The sequence below is a fragment of the Polypterus senegalus genome, chromosome 10 (assembly GCF_016835505.1).
Source record: "Polypterus senegalus isolate Bchr_013 chromosome 10, ASM1683550v1, whole genome shotgun sequence".
NCBI lineage: Eukaryota > Metazoa > Chordata > Cladistia > Polypteriformes > Polypteridae > Polypterus > Polypterus senegalus.
Window position 1 is genome coordinate 55813647 of NC_053163.1, and position 14667 is coordinate 55828313.

Sequence of the window (14667 nt, forward strand, 5' to 3'; positions counted from 1 at the left end):
CAGCTGCTTCCCGGCATTCCTCTGCGGACACGCCCCAGTGTGGCGGAAGTGCTGGCTGCGCACCCGGAAGCCCTCCGGGTGTCCCCTGTCTTCTTCCCCCCAGCACTTCCTGGTGTGGCGGAAGTGCTGGGCTCCAGGGTTCTTCAAGCACCGGGGCGCCTGGTGGTGGCCACGGGTCCCTACAAAACCAGGGTGGTCACCCCTCGTGGTCGGGAGGAGGCACCAGCCCTCCTCCAGTCCCCTCGGGTGTCCCGGATGGGCTCCAGCCCCTGCCGCCTGTGACAATATATATATATATATATATATATATAGTAATCCTCCTCGATCGCGGGTTATGCTCCAGACCCCCCCGATAGGTGAAAATCCGCGAAGTAGAAACCATATGTTTCTATGGTTATTTTTATATATTTTAAGCCCTTATAAACTCTCCCACACTGTTTTTAAATATTCCCCGCAGAGTTATACAGAATAATCCCTTTGTATTCTCTTAGATATTAGGTAAGATTCATTGAAATTATGTATATAAACACACTGTTTATATACAGTAAAACCTAAATATTATTTTAAAGATATTGAGTGTCTCCGATATCACATGTTACAGCCATTACGATAGACATGCCACCAGCAATAAATACGTATAATGCAACAAAAATAGTATACAGTAAATGTGTGTACAGTGACACTAAACGCACGTACATGTACTAAGTACTGTAAGTAGAAAATTAATTATGGTTACTCACCAACAATGACACGATGACTTGTCCGATAACAATGAGTTTTATTTTGATTGTGTAGCACTGCCATTGTTGTTCTTCTGGCAGTCTTCAATCCAAATCCCTAAAGCAGATTCCATCCAGACTACAGCCTTATTACATCCACTTACAACTTGTTTTGCACCCTGGTTAAAAGGACACTGCGGCCGTAGATCTTATATTCCTTTCCTACTTTTTAAATAAAAAGAATCGTAGCCTTCAACAAATCCAAAACGCTTACCTTTTCAGCAATCGCTAACATCTTCCGCTTTGCTGGGCACGCCCCTGAAGCAGTAGCAGATCGTTTTGGAGCCATAATGAAGGGCTTGACTATGCACAAAGATAAACACAAAAGAGCACAACTCTTTACACAGCGAAACACGTTGATGCTGAATGAGCGAGACGAGACTTCCTGGTTAACACTGCATTCAGCAAGCAGGAACTTAACTGCGTGCTCTGATTGGTTAGCTTCTCAGTCATCCGCCAATAGCGTCCCTTGTATGAAATCAACTGGGCAAACCAACTGAGGAAGCATGTACAGGAAGTAAAAAGACACATTGTCCGCAGACCCGCAAGCAGCTTAAAAATCTGCGTTATATATTTAGTTATGCTTTCATATAAAATCCGCAAAAGAGCGAAACCGCGAAAGTCAAAGCGCGATATAGCGAGGGATTACTGTATTACAGTGTCTAAATTTTATGGTAGTTTCATTTTAATGGAGAGAGACAGAATATAAACCAGAAATCCAGAAAAAACACAATACATAAATTGATTTTCATATTGTTGAGAGAAATAAGTATTTGATCCCCTACAACCCAGCTAGAATTCTGGCTCCCACAGATTGGTTGTGTGGCCATGTGGCATACAGATTACAATCAATCAATTACAGATACTCCTGATCTCAACTCTTTATGTGTATAAAGCATCCCTGTCCACAGAATCAATTTCTTCCTTTCCAACCTCTCTACCACGATGGGCAAGACCAAAAAGCTGTCAAAGGATGTCAGGGACAAGTTTGCAGACCTGTACAAGGCTAGAATGGGCTACAAGACTATCAGCAAGAAGCTTGGTGAGAAGATGACAACTGTTGGTGCTATTATTCGGAAATGGAAGAAATATTAAATGACCATCAATAGCCCTTGGTCTGGTTCTCCATGGAAGATCTTGCCTCATTGGTTGAGGATGATCATGAGAAAGGTGAGGGATCAGCCCAGAATTACATGGGAGGAGCTTGTTAATGATCTGAAGGCACTTTTTTCTTCCATGAAGGAGATACAAACACCTTACAAAAAGTTATAAACCTTTCATTATTATATTTTTTTTCTCAGTGAGGTCCAGTATGAGTTGAGTTATTCCATGTGAATGTGCTGTAACCACAAAGGGGTACCACTGAGCTCCAAACCACAGATACAATGTCACCAAACACAACTCTGGGTTCAAATAGAAGATTTTTATTTGTTGCCAACCACCTCCAACAATGAACCAAGCCAACAAACACACAATCATAAGACTTTTCTTTCCTTCCATCCTCATGGTGAGTGTTCCCTGCTGCCTTCTGATTCTGACTCCCCAAGGTGAGGCTGCAGACTTCTTTTAAACTGGACAGCTTCAGGTGTCACAGCATTGGTCGTCTGAAGCACTTCCAGATCGTGTGGAAACCAGGGCAGTCTTTCCCCTGTAGCGCCCTCTGAAGGTACCCAAGGACTCCAATTTTCATTCCACCCTGTGGGTGTGCTTAACTTTGTTCATACTAGAGAAATCCTGCCACCTGCGGTATAGAGGGATGAACTGCTCCTGGCATCCATGTTCACCCAGTCTATCTATTAATCTTCTTCTTCCAGCTGATATGAAGATTGTAATGTGTTCCCACCGAGTTAAGTCTCCAGTCCTTCCATCCTTCCATTATGGCCTCCTAGTCGGGCAATAAATCATCCTCCATCCTGGCCAGGATGCCTGTCCTTCCTCCATGGCACTTTCAACATCTAAAACTGGATGAGAGGACGAACAAGATTATGGGAAAGTCAGTAGGTCAATAAACTCTGTGAGTTTTATTGATAGTGTAAATAACTAAAGTTTATCACATAATATTGAATATAATGTTAGGATGTAACAAACCAGGATTCTAAAACTTGAGGCAGTGGTATTAACTACTGTGTCAAAATGCTACCTATGAAAGTGGCCTTTAGTACCATTGTTTACACAAAGTCTGTGACACATATGGCAACATTTCATTGTAAACTGCTTGAAAATGTGGTTTGTTGGTGTGTGTATAAGTTGCCATGCAATGAACTAGCACATTTTACAGGAAATAGTTCTTGCCTTGGCTTTCATCTCCCTCTCTTTTATAGGTTTGTACAATTCAGTGGACAGCTGGATGATCGTTCCCAACATAAAGCAAAACCACTACACCGTGCATGGACTGCAGAGCGGTACCCGATACGTCTTCTTTGTCAAGGCTATCAACCAGGCTGGGAGCCGGAACAGTGAGCCCGCCAAACTCAAGACAAACAGTAAGTCACAGAGAACATAGTTTCTTTTGCATGTAACTTAAGAAGATCTGACATGTTGCTAGTGTTATGTTTAGGAGCCTAAGTACAACATGATTTTATAAATGCTCAAGTTATTTTCCTTTAATTGTTAGACTTAACCAGGTTCTCATGCAAACAATGCGGGGTGCTCTGTCAGTACTGATTTAATATACAAAGCAGTGTTTATTACGATCTCATTCACTTTTTCTTTGTAATGGTGTAACTTTGCCTATTTTCCCTCACCTGCTTGAATGTAACCATAATACCCACCTGAATGGGAGACCCATGACTGTTAAGGTTCTCTCCAGCAACTCCACAGAAGCTGTTCGGAAACCATTTTGGGAGCCGTATGTGATTGCTAACAGATAGTGTAAAAATGGGACAAGAGGCCAGAAAAGATTAGTGGTAGTCACCCCGTATACGTGGTACTAAATATGCTGTAAATGAAGCACAGAGTGATCACTAAGGACTGAGTCCAAACAGAACCGAGAATGCATTGAGAATTTTCAGGCTTTTATAGAAGGCAGACAGTGATGGGGTGTGCTTGTAGGGCCGGAGCTGGAAGTGATGTCATGCTGGATCTTCATTGGAGGGTCTGGAGAAGTGGGAGAGAAAATTAGTACACATTGCCACCCCCTGGCCTGGCGTAAAGATTCAATCACTTAACCCCTTCGAGTGCATCCAATGCACACATGTGTGACAATAGACCATGATGCTGTTTTCTTCTTGTCATACGTAAGCTGGCTTGACTTTTATTGGAATTCCAGAACAGGTCTTGCTGAATGAAGCACCAGCTATTTGTGTGGTTTTGCTTTCACCAGGCCTAAGGTAATCATTCCAAATAAATCCTCAGTGTGCCTCAAGATTTCCAAAAAATGAACCGATACTTTAATTATTCTAATCATTCACTTATAGCATGAATACACAATTAAACAAATGGAAAAAATTTGAACTGATTTCTTAATAATACTCAGTTAACTATGACATAATATTTTTACAATCTGGTAATGTCACTTCTTTCCAGTCATCAAGGGTTTTAATCATTTAACAGTTTTTACTTGAGAGCCTCCCCTACTGTCCCTACATAAGTATTTACCCCTTTGGTGTTATGCTTTATTATTCAACAACATTGAATCATAAGTGGATTTAAAATACCTTTTTGTAATTACAACAGAAAATTACGCTTTAATTTAAAAATTAAAAATAGGTCTCTGCGCAAAATAATTGATTGCTTAAGTATTCAAGTCAGTATTTAGTAGATGCACTTTTGGCAGCCATGACAGCCTTGCCTCTGTGTACATAGGTCTCTATAAGTTTTGCATGCCGTGTCTGGACAATTCAAATTTCCACCCATTCATATTTGCAAAACTGTTCAAGCTCTGTCAGGATGCGTGGAGATTGAGAGTGAGCAGCCTTTTTCAAGTCCATCCACAAATTCTCCATCAGATTGAGACCTGGACTATGATAGGCCACTCCAGGACATACACTTTGTTGTTTTTAAGCCATTCCTGTGCAGCTTTGTTTTTATACTTGGTGCTGTTGTCTTGCTATGAAACAAATCTTCTTCCAGGATGCAAGTTTCTTGCAGACTGCACCAGGTTTTCCTCCAGGATTTCTATGTATTTTTCTGAATTCATTTTACCCTCATCCTTCACAAGCCTTACAGGGTCTGCTTCAGAAAAGTTTTATGACAGCATGATGCTGTCACCATTGCGCTCCATGTGCAGTGCAGTGTTTGACTTACTCCAAACTTGGAGCTTACTTTAATGACTAAGAAGTTCAATTTTGGACTGATCACAGCACAGAACCTTCATCCAGCTAACCTCAGAATCTCCCATGTGTCTTCTGGCAAACTGTTTTTTTAACAGTGGCTTTCTCTTTGCCACTCTACCATAAAGCTGCGAATGTTGACACACCTAGACAACAGCTGTTTGTACGTGCAGTCTCTCCAGTCTGACATACGGTAGGTTGTAACTCCTTCAGAGTTCACATGGGTCTCTTGGTGGTCTTCCTGACTAGTCTTCTTGCACAGTAACTTGGGTTTTGTAGATGGCCTCCTCTAGCAGATCTACAGCTGTGATTACTCTTTCCAATTCTTAATGGCCGATTTACTCCACAGGATATTCAGTGAGTTGGATATTTTTTTTATCTCCATCTCCTGACTTGTGCTTTCTAATCACCTTTTCAAAGAGCTGCGCAGAGTGTTCTTTTTGTCTTCATCGTGTAGTTTGAGCCACCATACTGACTTACCACAAGTTGCACCTTCCAGACAAGGTGCATTTACACTTCAATCAACTGAAACCCCTTGAATACAGACAGGCAATCTCTGTTAAACTAATTCTCTGACTTCTAAAGCCAATGGACTGCACCATTGAGGATTTAGGTGTGTAATATTAAAGGGAGTAAAAAAGAGTCTTAAAGAGTCTTTATTCTGTTGATCATGTCAAAAAATCCAGATTAAATCCATAGTGATTCAATGTTGTAAAATAAATTGTGAAAACATCTGAGGAGGTGATTGCTTATTATAGGCACTGTATAATAGGAAAGAATATCTTGAAAGGTAGTTGACTGAGTAACAGATGTTTAGATCAAAGAAATGATGATCCTATGTGAGTGTCACACTTCTATTTTGTGACTCACATATTTGATTTGCTCAAACTTATAAAATAATGTTGAAAACAAGTTTTTCGTGATAACACCATACTAAGCTTTTAAATATAGTAAGAGCCATTTTTTGGCTAAATTGTGCTTCCCATTAATTGTTATATAAATATTTTTGCAAATCAAATCTCCAGTATTTGACTGTCTATCCAGGGCTGGCTTATGCCTTGTGTCCTGTGCTGCTGAGATAGGCTCCAACCTCCCCTGACTGAGTTGGTTTAGTGATGAATGGAAAGATCTAATATGTTGTAATTTAGGAATGATTAATTCTGCAAAAAAAAAAAAAAAAGAGAATGAATTTCCAATTTAAAAGCATGGAGAAATTACCTTTTTCATGCATATAATACACCACATGAACTTTAAAGTGCCAAACTTCCAATATTCAAACATTAGGGAGCACATTTGTTCACACGCTTATTAATCCAGCTAATTATTTCACTCCGGCAGAAACACGGACATATCATTTGTGTCACTTTAGTAATATCTGCCATACCTACCATTGCTAATCAGTGTCATAAATGCAGGACCAGATTAGGTTTACAAATGATATAATTACAAATATCTTCTAAAACAGATGCAAACCTTTAAAATGCATTAGTGCAGTGGCCCTTGTCATTGCATTTTTACATTTCATGGTTCTGCTGTCTCCATTGGCTGATATTGACATTCAGCGGTGTGTTTTGTCTGGGACTGTTTGGCTAGTTACTCTGCAAAATCTGATTCAGAAGAGATGAGGCCAGATTTATTAGTGTTATTATTTGAATTGCTCTATTGTAAACAGCTGGTTTGTGAATCCGATAATCAGCTTTCACATAGTTTAGTGTTCTACAGTGGAGAACTGCAGGAGCAATTTTCAAACTTGTGTGACTGTTGCTGTGTCATCCTCCTGCATTTTATCACCCGCAGCCTCTTAAAGATTTGCTCTGAACTTTACTTCTTTTTTTGCTATTGCAATTTTTCATTTTTCCATCACACCGTCATGTACAAAAAAACTGTCAAATTGTGTCTAAATTAAAAGTCTGATTACAAATAGCTGAATATCAAAGCATTGACCAAATACACATTACGTTGGCAGCATCTGGTTCTGATTTTATCTGCAGTGCATTCTTGGTCTAGCAGATGATCTGAAATGTTGATTAATTGCCACAGAGAATGGGTTGCATTCTTTTAACTGTGAAGCCTATGGTGCACTCATTATTTTTCTGATAATGATAGCTGCCGTTCTGTGATTGTTACAGATAATGTAATTTTTTTCATCTGTTTGAGACTAGTAATATGTAAAAAAGTGAAATTCCAGGTTACAGTGGATAGGGGTATTTTTATGTCTAGTTTTAAGTGCTTCTGTTATTCTTCTGCTGGAACACTAATGAGAAACATTATTTCTTTTTAAATGTAGGGCTACCAAAGATACTCTAATATCAATTTCTGCTTTCTCAAAGCTGAGCATTATTTTCATTATGCTGCATTCACCAAATGAAATCCACCGTTTCCACAACATAAATTCATATTTTATTGTTCTCTTCTTATAAACAGCTTGAAGCCAAACAAACCTGAATTATCAAAGCTCACAGTGACAACTTCAGAAAAACACTGAAACAGATTTTGATCGTGTGTCTCTTCTTTTGCAGCCATTGAACTACCCTGAGGAACAATTTAGACCCTGCGGAATAGAAACATAAATTCAGAATACACTCAAAACAAAATATTTAGACCTAAAAATGGAATTAGGTAATACATGCAAAAAATTCACACGCATGTATGTATTACACATGGAAACACTCAAATCCCAAATCGAATCTCGATGAACTAAATAGTCAAGTGAAACATCTTTGCTGAGTAATGTGTGATTCATTAAGAACAAAATGATGTAACAATGGTCACTGGAAACTGAAATCCCCAACACACTGAGGGCTGGATTCAGCATCACTCCCAGGAATCGAAGTCAAGAACTGAAATCACTGGCTGATCCATCTTGCGTAAATTTTATCATAGCTACTCATAATGTGACTCAATAGAGTGTATGACCCCCAAAACATGCCTGTATGCACTCCCACCAATGTCTGGGCACACTCCTCATGAGACGGCAGATGGTGTCCTGGATGATCTCCTCCCAGACCTGGATCAGGGCATCAGTGAGCTCTGTACTAAAGCCTACCTGACCCACATTAACTTTTTTTATCCTAAGGAATACTAAGGAGACCTGCAGTTTACTGCATTCAGTATGGAGGTTGTGTTTCAGCCAGGGTTTTGTCTCTTGCTTGAATGTAATTGTTGTTTAATGTTGTTTCTGTTTTTTCTTAATTATTCAGTTTCCCATTGTTTATATTTTGTTTGTAACTATGGACTATCTCCTTAGTTGTGCTTTATGGGTAGTTCCCCAAGATGTGTAGCCACCTTGACATCACTGCTGCTAAGACCTCAACGCTGGCTCTTCAGTATATTCTGCCTGGGAAGAGGCCTTAGCAGTGTTTTTATTGAACTCATTTGGCATTTGTAAGTTTTGTGTTTCTTTTGTTTGGATATTCTGGTTCTTGCTTACTTTCTTCTTTGGTTTTGGATCTCGTGTACAACGTATTTGGATTGTCTATTGGGAATTGTTTGTCTTGGGGTTACCTTGAAGGCAACTTCTTTTTGCCCGGTTGAGCAAAGTTTTGTTTTTCCTTTTTGTGAAATAAATACATCTTTTTTATTTTTAAACGATTTGTGGTGCCTTTTGAGTCAATATCCAGAGATTTTTCCAGTTTAACCCTGTTGTGAAGCATTTTGGAACATTTGAATTTATTTTTAAACTTTAATCCAATTTCTTCAATTTGAGCCTAATATGGCTGAAACCTACTATTAATAGTTAGCAGTTAGCAATTAGCTGAACTAGGTGAGCCTCACCTGGGTTGGCCAACAAAGGTCCTGAGCTTCTTTTATGGTGTATTCAGAGGCCTTAACCTCCTTTTCGTCATGTCTGTTACTCCTAAATATGATAATAGGCACTAAGAAGTTCTGTAAGGTAAGAGGAGATACACCACTTATGACATAACCTGTTTGGAATCCAGTTAAATGCTTTTGGAACTGATTTTATATTTTCATAATTTTTAGTTCTGACTAGTATTGCAAAGCCTGTCTATAAAGCATTACAAAAGTCCCTTTGTCTTGAGATGAATGAATAACAAAGTTAAACAAAGATTCTGCAGCCTAAGAAATAACCTTCATTATGCAATATTTGTAATCTAGAGGAAGTAGATTTTGGAAAGCATAAAATTATGATGACTGAAGGTTACATAAATGAGAAGATAATATCTTAACTTTAGATAGATTCAGCTAAGCTAAAATGTAGCCATTCTGAGTTATTATTATTGACAGAGTGACCGCCCACTAGAGGAACTTCTTTCTGTGTTTAAACATTCATCATTATCATTCATGTACTGTTTCACATCAATAACGCAGCAAATTACTGATGCAGTAGAAGAAATATTATTTGGCTAAAATGATAAACAGCATATAGCCGAGTGTCATTATTTTAGCTTTTAGTTGGGAGCAGTAGCTGGCGTGGTATGACACAGCAGAAAGCACAAATGTGTGGAGAGGTATTTGGAGAAATACCCTTATTTTCAGTTTTGAAAAGAGAGAGGCTTAAAAGGAAACAGGAAGGTAGATAAATGTTTTGGACAAGTGCTCGAGGAACATGAGCACATCCAAGACCGACTAGCTTGCTAGTGCTATGACATGTCTTGTTGGTTTTGTAGGTTTTGTGAATTTTAATAGGGCGTATAACAGAAAACAAAGTTCAAAAGGGTATTTAACTTGGGGGTTTAATTGTAATTACAAGGTGTGGCACGGGGTTGTGAGAGTTTTGCTGTAATAAATACACAGCTAAGAAGCTGAATTTATTTTAAAATTGACGGTAAAACAGGAGGATTTTTTTTTAATGCACTTCAGCTTTAAACAGAGTTTTCGGGAAAAAAAAGATGGGTGGGTTATGAGATTTCTTAAAATCAAAAGAGGGTCACTGTCCTAAAATGGTTAAGAACCCCTTCTTTATGTTTGTGTGCCGAACTGGACATACCTGGTAGGGTGAGAGCATAACATGTTATTGATGAGGGTACAAGCCTTCAAAAGAGAAATTGTGAGAAAGAAGAGAAGGGGGAGCTCAAAGGTGCTTCCAGGTGACAGCAGGAATTAACTTAACAGAATTTACTGAAGCATTTGTAAAGTCTGATCATATGTTGGGTTCTCAGTTTGTCATTATCCTTGTCTTCAGAAATTCTGACATGTCACAGTCCATACAAAATGACTGTATAGTTGCTGCTGCAGCTACAGTTCAGCACAAAACTGTCCATTTTGTAGAATCATATGGTGTTCCATAGCATTGTTGGTTTCAAGTTAAAAACGTGCAGAGGAAAATGGAACTGTTTTTGCATAGCATGGGTAGGTTTACTGAGTCAAAATTTTGACGTGAACAGTCTAGTGAATATTCTTACTCTATGTGCTAATCAACATGCAGCACAATTTATGTTATTTAAGCAATAAAGTTATGTTAACAGTAATTATGGCAGGTTTCTTTTCAAAATGAATGAATTTATTTTAACAATTGGACTTTTCCCAAGTAGCACCATTATGATTAACTCCTTAATTGCAAACACTATTTATTTCAGACTGTTCTTTTTATATTGGCTCTGTCACCTGTCAGTTAAGGCCAATGGGTGAGGTAAAGCAAGACCACCGCTTGATCACATTTTTAGACCCAAGCAACAACAGGCAGATGCATATCTTTGTGATTTCTTTATGGACATACAGTGGGATGCAAAAGTTTGGGCAACCTTGTTAATAGTCATTATTTTCCTGTATAAATCGTTGGTTGTTACGATAAAAAATGTCAGTTAAATATATCATATAGGAGACACACACAGTGATATTTGAGAAGTGAAATGAAGTTTATTGGATTTACAGAAAGTGTGCAATAATTGTTCAAACAAAATCAGGCAAGTGCATAAATTTGGGCACCGTTGTCATTTTATTGATTCCAAAACTTTTAGAACTAATTATTGGAACTTAAATTGGCTTGGTAAGCTCAGTCACCCCTGACCTACATACACAGATGAATCCTATAATTAGAAAGAGTATTTAAGGGGGTCAGTTGTAAGTATCCCTCCTCCTTTAATTTTCTCTGAAGAGTAGCAACATGGGGGTCACAAAACAACTCTCAAATGACCTGAAGACAAAGATTGTTCACCATCATGGTTTAGGGAAGGATACAGAAAGCTGTCCCAGAGATTTAAGCTGTCTGTTTCCACAGTTAGGAACATATTGAGGAAATGGAAGACCACAGGCTCAGTTCAAGTTAAGGCTCGAAGTGGCAGATCAAGAAAGATTTGTATAAACAGAAGCGACGAATGGTGAGAACAGTCAGAGTCAACCCACAGACCAGCACCAAAGACCTACAACATCATCTTGCAGCAGATGGAGTCACTGTGCATCGCTCAACCATTCGACTTTACACAAGGAGATGCTGTATGCGAGAGTGATGCAGAGGAAGCCTTTTCTCTCCCACAGCACAAACAGAGCCGCTTGAGGTATGCTCAAGCACATTTGGACAAGCCAGCTTCATTTTGGAATAAGGTGCTGTGGACTGATGAAACTAAAATTGAGTTATTTGGGCATAAGGGCGTTATGCATGGAGGAAAAAGAACACAGCATTCCAAGAAAACACCTGCTACCTACAGTAAAATATGGTGGTGGTTCCATCATGCTGTGGGGCTGTGTGGCCAGTGCAGGGACTGGGAATCTTGTCAAAGTTGAGGGACGCATGGATTCCACTCAGTATCAGCAGATTCTGGAGACCAATGTCCAGGAATCAGTGACAAAGCTGAAGCTGCGCCGGGGCTGGATCTTTCAACAAGACACACTGCTCAAAATCCACTAAGGCATTCATGCAGAGGAACAAGTACAACGTTCTGGAATGGCCATCTCAGTCCCCAGACCTGAATATAATTGAAAATCTGTGGTGTGAGTTAAAGAGAGCTGTCCATGCTCGGAAGCCATCAAACCTGAATGAACTATAGATGTTTTGTAAAGAGGAATGGTCCAAAATACCTTCAACCACAATCCAGACTCTCATTGGAACCTACAGGAAGCATTTAGAGGCTGTAATTTCTGCAAAAGGCGGATCTACTAAATATTGATTTCATTTCTTTTTTGTGGTGCCCAAATTTATGCACCTGCCTGATTTTGTTTGAACAATTATTGCACACTTTCTGTAAATGTAATAAACTTCATTTCACTTCTCAAATATCACTGTGTGTGTCTCCTATATGATATATTTAACTGACATTTTTTATCGTAACAACCAACAATTTATACAGGAAAATAATGACTATTAACAAGGTTGCCCAAACTTTTGCATCCCACTGTACATGATGCTCAATTAGTCTTAAAGTACCAACAACCTCTTCCTCAGTATTAACATTTTAAAGAGCACTTGTCTGCTTAATCATTTTCAATAATTAGAGATTTCCTCTGTCTAAATAATCTCAGCTCTTCCTTCCTCCATAATTTTCCTGGTTTGAACGCCATAAAAGCAGCACTAAAAATGTTTTGTAGCTTACAGCCTAGACCCGGGGGTCTCTAACTCCAGTCCTGGAAAACTACTGAGGCTGCAGGTCTTAATTGTAATCCTTTTTTTAATTAGTGACCAATTTGTGCTGCTAACTATTTCCCCATCGTTTTAATCGACTATTTTTTAAGATTTCATCCTCTGAATTGCTTTTTTCCTGAAATGGCACCCAAACAGAAATGAGATGTGAAGTGAGCCAAAAGATTACCAGATAAGTCAGGTCCTTAGATGCCAACCAATTTCACTCCAACTGATTTCTTAATTAGAAGCTGATTCTTATTGTTATTGAAACTCATTATTTAAATTCCATGGCTTGCTGGTGCTCTCATTTTGCCACAGCAGACATTTATAAAACTGTTGATTTTCTTTTTTCTAAGGCCGGGTTTATACTTCATGCGAGCATGCTGCAGTGGTCGCTCCTGCTACGCAAGCATTATACTGTTTATACTTGCACACATACTTTACGTAAATCTGGAGGAATCCACCAGGTGTCAGTGCGAGATATTATCACGGTTAGAACAGGTTTGGCTTCGCTGTGTTGTGAATTGCCTGGAACATACATTAAATTCCGATGACACCTTACCGCAATATCTCTGAAAAGGATGTTTAATGATTAAATCCATCAGTCCAGGGATTTGTCCATTTCAGCTAGCATTGGGCACGAGGCAGAAACAATCCCTGGACAAGGCATCAGCTTATCACATGGTGAATGCAAGCACTCACATACACTAGCGTCATTTTAGTGTAACCAAATCTGCATATCTTTGGAAGGAAACCGGAGCACACTGTGGAAACCCAGCAGGAAAACAAGTAAACTCTAGGCAGGGAATATCAGCGATGTGACTCCCTGCAAGGCAGCAGAGCTAACACTCCGCAACCGTGTCACCCCCATGTGTGTAATTATTAACAGTATTCATTATTTAAACGAAATTACCAATTTATCTGTAAAATGTAACATACATACTTTAATACATTTCATCATGAAAGTGATATCAAGTATAAATCTAAGGATTCTAAATGTGCAGAGAGTTGGAATATCATACATTTAATGTGTTCTGTGTGGTGATCCATTGCTATTTGCCGCTGCTGTCAGTACCAAAGGAAACCCTAGAAAAAAAGACGGCACAAAAGATGGTTTCTGAGACTTTTAAAATGTATTGTGTCATTACGATCAGGAATATGCGATGCTTGAATATAAAAGCACCATGAATGCATCTGTATGTCAGCTTTTTGCTTCACCACATCGAACCATTCATCAAACATCGAAGCACGCACACCGATCTCGTAGGATCCGCAAAGCGGCTTTCTGTCACATGTAGATAGTAACCAGAGACTCTGATGTCACATTCCAACTTTTAGCACACTGCACCCTGCCGACTTTTTGCTGGTACTGCAACTCGTGCATGCGTCGCATTAATTTCTGAGGACCTGCTCAGAGGACGCATCAAATAAATGCTGGAAACGCGTGGCAGCCATGATGCGGGCGCGTACGCATTCTCAGCGTGTAGTATAAACAAGCCCCAAGAGTACCATCAAGGTGTTTTGTGGAACTAATTGATATTACTGCGACCTTCACCTTTCTTGATTAGATATCATATGATGGACACAGATTAGCTAGTTATGTGCTAGCTCATTTTGCATCTCTTTATTGTTTGGCTGCTAAATAATGGGGAAAAAAACAATTAAGGCATGTCAGTCTGTGATAAATGGCCCTTGGCGTTGGGCATATGTTAAATAACAGGATGCAATTGGGCATGGGTGCAAACGAGCAAGTACACTTTGCTCCAGAGATGGTTGGGGTTCCTGGCTGATTGCGCATGTACATGTGAATGCAAGCGTCAGTCAGGTGCCTAATTATTGCCTCGGAGGAAACAACATGTCGCGCCTGCTCCCAATTAGTTAGGTCATGATAAAATACGAAAGGGAGGACGGACAGGAAAAGAACAGAGAAAAAGGGATGGATGGATGTGGCCAGGAGATGCCAGGCTGTGGAAGTGGCAGGCAACTGGGAGGAGAGCCCCTTGGAGAAGCTTGAGGCCAACACTCAGGGCCTGAAGAGGGCCACTCCAGTTGAGTGGTTTTGTGTAGCCTGAGTGACCCAGAGCTCGCTCCCACGTAAATC

At 39.6% G+C, this 14667-nt stretch overlaps 1 protein-coding gene across 6 annotated transcripts in view; it reads left to right on the forward strand.

The window, feature by feature from the left end:
- Positions 1-14667, forward strand: part of mid2 (midline 2) — an 846826-nt gene that overhangs the window by 809313 nt on the left and 22846 nt on the right. For all 6 annotated transcript variants that reach the window (XM_039765790.1, XM_039765792.1, XM_039765791.1 and 3 more), the window contains one exon: positions 3101-3262. In XM_039765790.1, the coding sequence (XP_039621724.1) occupies positions 3101-3262 (162 nt within the window). The remainder of the gene's footprint in view (positions 1-3100; positions 3263-14667) is intronic.